The sequence below is a fragment of the Peromyscus leucopus genome, chromosome 6 (genome assembly GCF_004664715.2).
Source record: "Peromyscus leucopus breed LL Stock chromosome 6, UCI_PerLeu_2.1, whole genome shotgun sequence".
In the NCBI taxonomy this organism is placed as follows: Eukaryota; Metazoa; Chordata; class Mammalia; order Rodentia; family Cricetidae; genus Peromyscus; species Peromyscus leucopus.
Window position 1 is genome coordinate 103,299,182 of NC_051068.1, and position 10,136 is coordinate 103,309,317.

Sequence of the window (10,136 nt, forward strand, 5' to 3'; positions counted from 1 at the left end):
TTCCTTCTCTTATTTAAAAATTATTTTTAATTGTGATTTTCCCTGTGTATCAGTTGCATTGACAAATCAGATGTATGGTAGAACCCTGTCGGTATTAGCCACACAACTGAGAAAGCAGAAAATACAAACATAACATAGATCAGTAATATCTTGATTTGTTTAGTAGTGTCTGCCTGAGTTCATACTGGCATCTTTTATATCGGTTTGTTCAACCCACAGTCACTGGGAATGCATTCAGTACAGATGGCTCTACCCAGAACACCTTCTGTGCACAAAGGCTGTATGTCATATCCTGTCATACAGGGGTATTGTTTCAGTTAATTCCATACAGTAACCTACGCAGGAGTAACATAAACTTGGAAACGTGAAGAAACCTCTAAGAACAGCAAGGTGGTAGCAACCAGAGCTAGGAAGGAGAAACAGCAAGAAGTAATGGTAGCGTTTCCAGCAGGCAGACGGAGCTCTGTGCATTCTGCACTGCCCAAGGAGTGCAGACTCTACATAGTAATGCTGTAAGCCCAGTGTGCAGGTTACCAGAGGGCAGAGGAATGCCTAGAAATGGCAATATGATAAGGGAAGCATCCAGGTTGCTTTGATAGTTTTGAAATGTTATCTCCAATGCTTTGTAGCTTATCCAGTAATTGTAGACAGCCACACTTCATTGGCAAAATCAGAACAAACTATGTAAGCCAGAGTGTGGAAACATGAGGAGACATTGGGTCTTGGTGGTTTCTCAAGTCAGCAACTCAACCATCAGGAAATCTTATGTAATTTGCTCTCTCAACTAACTTCAGCCACTTAGCTAGGGACAGAAAAGCCTTCTCTCATAACAGCATCATTTATTTATTAGCTTCCCAAGCTCCCCTTTGAGCCTATCAGATGATTAGCTCGGTTGCATCTGAGATCAAGAGGGTCCCTGGATGCAGACCCCCTCATCAGATTCTTCCTCACCTGGAAGGACCAGCCTCTTGCCAGCTTCTCTGCCATGCACAGACATTGTAACACCAGCTTGTGCAGGGATGGCCACTGGCTCTCTAACCTCTCCCTTGTCATCAATAAGATGATGATTTTTTTAAGCTAGTGATCAGCACACTACACCTGCAGATGCTAACAGTTCATTTCCCCACACTGTGACACCATGAAGAACTCGAAGTCACTTTTGGTCTGGAGTACTTCTAAATCATCTTCCTCTTCATAAAGACAGAAAGGTAATGCCAACAAGCGAAAGACTGTTTGTCTTGTTAGCCCCTGAAATGAAAGCCTGGTAGGAACACAAATAATGTGATAGAATTGGAATTGTCCATATAAATATTCTGCTTTCTATGAAATAGATACTCTATTCTACATAAGATTAAGAATCTCATGAATCTAGCCCCTTCTACAAAGAAAAATAACCCAATTATAACACTTTGGTATTGCTTAGTATCTCCACACAGCACATATGAACTCCAATCAACATCTCCCCTCCCCCAATATAAATGAAATAATTAAAAAAATGAAATTTTCTCAGATTTTTTTAGATAGCCAATTTAGATATCTCAAATATTCAAGTAATTTTTTATTGATATGTTATAAATAAAGCCCATAGGTGGCTTCTGGTTAGTTGTATTTTATTTAGACTAGCCAGTGTAAACATTTTTTATGGAATTTAAATGTTTTATTGGCATATACTAATTATACATAATGGGTCCATTATGACATTTTCATACATGTATATAATGTATTTGATCATATTCATCCACCCATTACCTTCTGCTGTCTCTCCCCTGCTCCCACTGACTTCCTTTCCAACTAGTCCCGCTGCTATTTTGATGGTCTAATGAATTTCATTAGGTTGCTTAGGGAAGCATATAGATACAGGATTGTTCACAGGAGTGTGGACACCTTAGTAGTAGTTAGACTGTTGAAGAAAATGTCTATCCATGCACCACTAACTACGTATAGGTCCTCCATGCTAAGGTATTGACAAGTTCATTCTTACTCAGTTTTTCTTGGAAAAAGAAAAAAAAAAGGTGTTGTTAATGAAATCATTGAAAGGGGACTCTGGACTAGTTACCTGTGGAGGGTGGGCCAGAAGCATCCATTAGCTCGCTCTCCTCTGCATTTTACTTTCCTCGTTGATTTTTCTTTGAATAAAAACTAAAGGAAGCACCAGACATGGTGGCACATGCCTTTAGTCACAGGCAGAGCTCTGTGAGTTTGAGGCCCGCCAGAGCTACACAGTGAAACCCTGTCTCAAAGAAAAACAAAACAAACCCAAATCCTAAAAGCAGTCTCTATGATCTGCTCTATGACCTAACAACACAGCGAAAACTGCTTCTTAGTCTCAGAGTTAATGGCAGTTCAGGAAAGACATTCAGGACAGTGGCTCTTCTAAATGAGGAACCAAAGATTTGGGAGAGATGATTTTTTTTTTTTTCCACATGGAACTGTCACACTGCATGAGAACTGATAGTGGGCAGGTTTACCTTGCCGGGCTGCTTCTTGGACAGGGCTAGTCATAGGAAAAAAGAACTAGGAAATGCATACGCATTGTATACAGGAAGGTGTTGGTCTGCTGCCTTTGAGCTTAGACCTTGGCCATTATTAGGTTGTGTTGTAATGCCTGCAGACATTGTGTGTAGTGGTGATAGTATACCTGTAATAAAAAAAAAAAAGTTTTCTGCTTTCCCAGCACAGTGACTAAGACAATCACTTATAAAGCTCTTCATTGGTAATGGAAAAAATGTGGGTTGGAACTAAGATGAGAATTATGCTAAACCGGATGTGATACGGGAAACATCAAATGATCAAATGAGCTTGCTGACTTGAAAAAGAAAAGACTACAGGGTTCTCCCAGTGTTTGTAAAATAACTGCTAATTTGCAATTGTTATCAAAGAACCACTAACTCTGCGTGTGTCCTTCTGTTGTCTGTTTTTCTGCAGTGATGAATCTAACCTTCCAAGCATGAAGTTGTGTATATAACGGTCCACCGTTTATATTTATAGTTGAAAAACTGAGTTGCAGATTTTGCAAGTGTGGAATCTGCTCCCCTGGCACTGCTTTCTCCCTGTTCACAGTAGTGCAGACGTCCATCTTTTCTCACATCTGAGGTTAGGCAGTTTACAGAAGGAAATATAGACCGGTGTCTCTATTTTATGTGAACATGTGTATTTATATGGACAACAGTGATAAAGGAACGATCGCTCTCGCTATTTTCTTATTCGGGGCCTGTTAATTGCATGGACAAAGAGTGCCATGAAATAGTTTACATGAAACTGTGACCAAATACGGACTCAAAGCGATGAACACGTAGCGCACATTCCCAGTAGCATTCATTCATTCACGCCCACACCACCTACTGAGACTGACTAAAAACAGCATGACCGTGTGTGCCAGCCCTGCCTGTATAAACGCAGATGCTTGCATGCTGCCTCCCGAGTTCTTTGACGACATCTGAGCTTTTGTCCCTTTGTCATCCCAAGGGGGTTACACCGTGGCTAATCGCCAAAAAGAGATAAGGTGATGGAGAGCACCCACACAGTTGGTCTTATATTTTGAGGGAGTTGCAGTCCCGACTGCAGATCCACAGCTCCTAATAAAGCAGGCTCCTGTGACCACCTTGGTTGAAATACCAAAGGGTGGAGCCGATTACTACCGCTCGTTTTCCTTGGGCTGCGCTTGGCAGTGAAGACTGGAAGAGGACCGGTTCTGCATCCTGCACTGTCTTTCGTGTGACCAAGTTGGAAGGAGGTTTATAACCACGAACACCCAGAACAGCAGAAATTGTTTTTCTAGATGAACTGACTTCCCACAGGTGTTGATCTGGGTGCTTTGGGGAAATGTCAGAGGTAATGCAGCAGTGTTCTGGAGACGCGGAGTCTTGGAATGGAAGTCCCCATGTGTGCAGATTGAAAGGTGCGGACATCCCATCAGAGCTCGGGTTGCTGAAGAGAGACCGTGTCCCAAGAAGGGACCAGACAGAATAAGCTGTGCTGCAGATGCTGGGGAGTTCCTTGTGCTCACTCTACCAAAGGTGGCCAGAAAGCATCCCTCTCTCCCTCCCTTCTGGGGTTGACCCATACCAAATGTTTTTCTACAAGTTCTAGAAACAAGATGTAGTTTCCATTCTTTCTCATACTTTTTCTTTTCCTAGTACAGGAACAGAAAATATTTGCTTCAGTTTGGGTCTCAGAGTTTTTAAAGAACATTTTTTAAGAAAAGTTTTCAAATCGTAGAAATTTGAATCCAATAGTAAAAATAACCTTTTAACATCTTTTTTGTTTGTTTGTTTGAGATAATTGAAGAGATTATAGGGAGGCTTCATTTTTTACTTAGTCATTATAAAGTATGAAGATTAAGCATTTTTTCACTACTTTTTGATTTACATTGACAAAATTTACCTGTCAGTTATTGTAAGAGTCAGGATTTTATCACATTTAATAGCATGAACTTGCTTCTTGTAAGTTTTTTTCTGTATTGAAGTTTATTTCTCAAGTTTTGTTTTTACATTTCTAAGTGTTTGTATTATACACAGACCAAATTTGAGATCTCAGAAAGCCCTGAAATATAGTTGCTAGAAAAAGGGTCTCGCTTTTACCAACTTGCTCAAAACCTACCTACGCAGACTTAGACTTGCTCTTTGCCGAGTCTGTGGCGTGTTTTGAAATGACTTATTCTAAGTGGAAGGGTTGCCTGGGAAAAGCACCATCCGTGGGAGTAGTGATCGTAGCAGCTCCTTAGAGAATTTCATTTCCCTCAGTGATTAAATGTCATTTTTGTGGGAACATTTCTAGTTTGGTGTTTGGATTTTCAACCCCACAGGGAAAATTAGTTCCTGCTTAGGATTACAACAATGAAGATACCATTTCAAAACAGATCTTAAGATGTCTTTCATAGCATGTAAGCAAATGCTCAATCATACAAAATGATGTCATCTTTTTTCTTTATGTCATTTCTGAGGTTAGAATTTAAATGTTAAGTCAGACTCTCTGGTAACATTTCTAATAACATTCCACACTCCTAAGCCTATTGAGCATTTTTTTTTTTTTTTTTTGGTGGAGAATATCTTCTAACAAGTTCTTGTATGATGTGGTTAGGGTAAGGTATTTCTCAATATATGAAACAATTCGTCTTAAATCATTTGGGGCACAAAAAAATGAGCCCAAGATTACACATTATTTTCAGGAACAAAACAAAGCAACTATAGACAATCTGGTGACTGTATTTCCTCCTACCTTCGTTTCTGTTTCTCCATTAGAAGGAGGTATTGAGAGGGATTCAAATGAGACTAGCTCACAACAAAGACAGCATTGGACATACCCTGGAAAGGACACTGCCCGAACTGTGTGTGCACTGGGGTGTTGCTCATAAGACACATTTAAAGGAACGTGTAAACTTCTATTTCGTGTACTTCCTTGGACCAGACAGCGGGACACCAAGATTCCTCTGCACTCCGTGGATTGCTAGGTTAACCATCATAGGTTAACCTGAAACTTTGGACTATTTGAAACATCTTTATCATTCATTATGTCATCAAACTGAATAATTTCCAAAGGAATCAATAATGGATTATCATTGTTGATACATATATTTATAGATAGCATTCTTTTTCATAAAGAGTTCTTTAGTAGAATTAAGAAAAACAGGTATGGAACACCCACTGGAAATAGGTCAAGGTCAGGTTTTACCGCAGAGACAACAGATGTCTCTGAGATGCCATTGTTATGTTGTCAATTTACATTGTTCTCCATTAATGTTGTTTGCTGCTGGTGATCGCCTTCCTTTTTATCTTTATGGATAGTGGACCTCTACTGTGGGCAATTTCATTTCTCTGTTTAATGGCATTCCTAAGCTGTTAGTGTATGATTTTATTTTGAAGTTCATGAATCCATTGTAAATATAGTTCAATAACTAGCCTTTCCTTGTGTAAAACAGCGTTATGTGGTCCCCTTACTCTGTATTCATTTTATATACCATATACCTTTATCAGTCTCCATTTACCTTCTCTTTTGAGGTCACTCACCTTCCAGCTTGCATACTGTAAGCTTGACACAACCAGTGTTAGAGAAATCTACACATCCATGCAGGGTGCCTGGTTAACTATGCCTGACTCCCTCCCCTGGCTTTCCTTTCCCATTATCAAATGCAGCCTTGGAGGGTTTTCAACCTTTATCCTGTTATTTTACAGAGAATATTGGAATGTCTCTTACTCCTACCAATAGGAAGTTCTTGGTTTGGGCTCTCCACTCTGTGCATATGATGTGTTAGTGGGGCAGTTTACATACATGCACTTTGTGTGTGTATCTGCTTGCTTAAGGAAATGGTCAGATCACCATTCTGTACCTATGGGGAAATTGTCCTTGGTTTTTTTGGCACTTATGAAATGTGCCTAATATCCAAGTATTTAACACAAAAAATAACATTTTAATCCCTCTCCCACTACATTTGTCTGGTAGTTCAGCGTCTTCTCGAAAGAGGTCATAAGAAACTTGGATGCTGACATCTGAAACCCCCATTTCCTCGCTTTCTTGATATTCAGGTTATTTTAGTGTTTAATGCTACCAAAAACATAGAATTTAATCATTTTTACAAAAAAAAAATCCCTATTATCTTAAGGTTCACTGGAGCCTTATCATTCCAAAAATGCTAAAAATGACCAGCTGTGATACTGGTGATTGACAGGTCTGACCAGTTATAAATCTGCCAAGCTGTGTTAGGATATAAAGGCCCTCCACCCTCCTTCTGTCCTCTTAGCACATCTGCTCGCTCAGAGACACTCCTCTAACGTAGATTGCTCATGAATTTATTTAGTGTTTTTGTTACTTCTATGGTAACAGACATTTTAATGGCTTCTTTTTTCACCAAAATACATTTACATGTATAGATTGCCTACTCTGCTTATGGGCAGGACGTTTTGGAGACAGGAGGATGGACCTTGTTATGCTTGATTTCTTGACAACAAAGAAAACACCAACATTTCTCCAAATAAATCCTATTCTCACCTATCACAGAAATACTAATGAGTCGGGTTCACAAAGAACGTCTCACGTGCTGTTGGCATTTGCGTGGATGTTCTTCATAGTGTTGTAAATGTTTCATTAAGGTGGACATTTTAAAAAGATGTATCTGATTTATCTTTGGGAAATATTATATTTTTATTTGTATTTTTTACATTTGAAAGTTCATCTCTATGTGCAGCTATTTTTATATTGCCAAAAACTCACATAAATGCATAGTAAGAGGGAAATGGAAAAAACGGCACGCACTGCCTTGTGGGTCTTTTATTTTTTTTAATGTCCCATGGGCTAAGCCTCATGTACTTGGTTATTCTAATAATGTGTTGTATCTTTCCACTGTGTATATGGTGCCAACCTGATCGTCTCAGCAGTGTAAATATTTAAAAGATTGGACTTTCCTGTTTGATTTCTTATTTGAATTGTCGTTTTTTTCCAACTGCCATTATTGACTCAAAGGCCTGTGAAGGGTCTGATTTGCAATTTGGAGATAATTGCTTTGAGTTCATTTTCTAATTTGTTTCTAATTTACTTTTAAAACTTGTTTTCAGGGTTCCTAGTTTGTGAGAAGTTGATCTTCGGAATTATTTTTACACTATTTATGACTTATTTTCATAATGTAAAAAGTGTGTAATTATTACAATATTAACCCAAACAATGATAATTAATTGTATTGTTATAAAGTTTTAATGATATTCCTGAAAACTTTGTCCCATTCTCTTTTATTTAGAAACAGTTGGCAAATAATTTTATTCTACTTTTCATTATTGCAACCCTGCCATTCATACCACACCATAGTGTGTGTGTGTGTGTGTGTGTGTGTGTGTGTGTGTGTGTGTGTGTGTGTGTGTGTGTGTTTGGTTGTTTTTCTTTTTTTTTTAATGTTTTCTGGGTCATGTAATAAAGCTTCCAAACTCGGCTCCCACTCCAAAGCCACTTTGTTCTGGAATTCCCTATTTGTATAAGTCACCTCACACTGGGTCACCTCTTCCTCTCCCTCACCACAGCGGAGTGCAGTGCATAATTTCACTTCACACCGATGCACCACGTGACCGACAACTGGACGCCTGCGCAAGGCACCAGTGATCAGCAAATGCCGAAGCCCTTCCCGTACTCCTTTCTTGTTGCTGCCCTTCTCAACACTAAGACCTCGTGCTCCTCTCCTCTCTGCTAGGTCTCCCTCCTCCTCCCTCACCCACTATCAGCCCTCAGGGCTGTAATCCGCATCTCTTCGGGTGCTGCCCTGCCCAGAAATGGTCCTCTCTGGAGGCACTCCTTCATTTCCAGGGGGAAGAGTGAGTCCGCGCTTCCTAACTCCACACTGGCTTCCTGACCTGCTGACATGGAGCCACGTCTGCCTGGACTCCCCATAAGAGCTCATTATATTCGCGTTCACCCCTGCTTTTCTTCCAGAATTACAAATCCTAGGAAACAGAGCCACCTTCTCCTGCCATCCAGGCAAACTGGATGGACACCTCGGGCACTTAGGACACAGCCACTTCTCATAGCCGCCGCCCCCCCTCTGCTAATATGCAGGGCTTATCCATCTCATCACCGCATTTGATGTCGTAACTCCTAAGTCTCAGATCCACCCCTTCTCTCCATCTCCCCACCCCCTCCCATACACACGCTGACTCAGTCTAGACTAGACTCAAACCTCTCCTGTACTTTCCTAACAGATCTCCTGCAACTAATAACCCCGTTCCCATCTCTTCATACTCTCATCTGGAGGGTAATGTTTCAAAGGAAGTAAAAAGAAAACTCAAAAGGTGTGCCACGTGAGATTTCTCATGAAGAACATTGCCTTTTAGAGGACGCCTACATCGTTGCAACTTCAGAACCTAGAGAGATGGGTCAACAGATAAGGATGCTCACCACCAAGCCTGACAACCTGAGTTCAATCCCTGGAACCCTCATGGTGGAAGGAGAGATCCAATTCCAAAAAGTTGTCCTCTGACCTGCGCATGCGTGAACACACACACACACACACACACACACACACACACACACCATGACATGCACATACACATGCTAAATAAACAAATGTAAAAACAATTATAAATGACTGTAGTTTTGATACTGTTCCTCAGTAATCCCCAGGGGCATGCGTTAACACAACTTTATGGAGACAGCTCTGCAGGGAACTTGAACTGTACTCCCCCCATCCCTTGCTTTAAACCCCCCAGGAGTCGCCCCTCTTGATACAGACCCTTTGCTGTAGAACATAAAGCCCGCGTGATCACACGTGACTAGCTTTATATAACATCCTGTCCTGCAGGCCAGGAACACTTACCCAGAAGTTTTCCCATGGCAAACTCCTCAACAAATCTTCCACTGCTTTTGAATCTGAAATAGTCCCTATTCCCATGCCCATGATCCAGCTGAAGAACACATGCTGTTCTTCCAAGACATGTGCATCAGCTTACTAAACATGCCTTCTTGCCAAGATGAGCTACTCCTGCGCCCCGGTCATGTCTTGTGCTTATCACTACTTATCACATGGCAAGTTTTCGGGGACTACATGTTTGTCTCCTCCGCTGGACAGTGAAGGGGAAAACATGAACCCAAATCGATAAACGAATAACAGGGTTCAAAGTAACAAAAGTCACTGGATGCTATGAAGCTAATGTGCATAATAGTTAATCCACGTGGCTAATTCAGAGCATGCCTGGATGTGGCTCCTAAAACTAAAGGAAGATGTGGTATGACTGTTTCTAAGTCCAAGTACAAGCTGGGGGTAATATCACCAGCTTGGTGTACTGTCACCTACTAAGAAGCCAGAGAGAAGTATAAGTTTGCAGTTAAAGGCAGGGGGGTGAATTCTCTACCGACCAGGCTCTGTCCTCAGCCCTTACCTCTTTAGAACCAAATCCCCGCACACCCATTACTTTAGTAGTGTTTGCAGTGACGAAAAGGTCTTACTCCAAATCCAGAAAGAGAAGCTCTGTCCTTAAAGGCCCAGGGCATCATGGATCAGGAGCATGGGGTGGTTGCTGAGTGACTTAGACCAAGCCATTGAGGCTTAGAACAAATTGGTTCTGGTGTAAGTGTCTATCTCTGTTCAGTGTGTGAGGGGTTACCACCCCATAAACACCACAGGCTGGGCATTCTAATCACCCTTCTCCCCATTAAGTCTAGGC

General features: G+C 41.0%; 1 protein-coding gene across 17 annotated transcripts in view; it reads left to right on the top strand.

Moving 5' to 3' along the window:
- Col25a1 (collagen type XXV alpha 1 chain) overlaps nt 1-7,701 on the top strand; it is a 404,038-nt gene extending 396,337 nt beyond the window's left edge. For all 17 annotated transcript variants that reach the window (XM_037207099.1, XM_037207100.1, XM_037207097.1 and 14 more), the window contains one exon: nt 2,926-7,701. In XM_037207099.1, the coding sequence (XP_037062994.1) occupies nt 2,926-2,928 (3 nt within the window). In that variant the 3' untranslated portion in view covers nt 2,929-7,701. The remainder of the gene's footprint in view (nt 1-2,925) is intronic.
- Nucleotides 7,702-10,136: the final 2,435 nt, after the last annotated feature.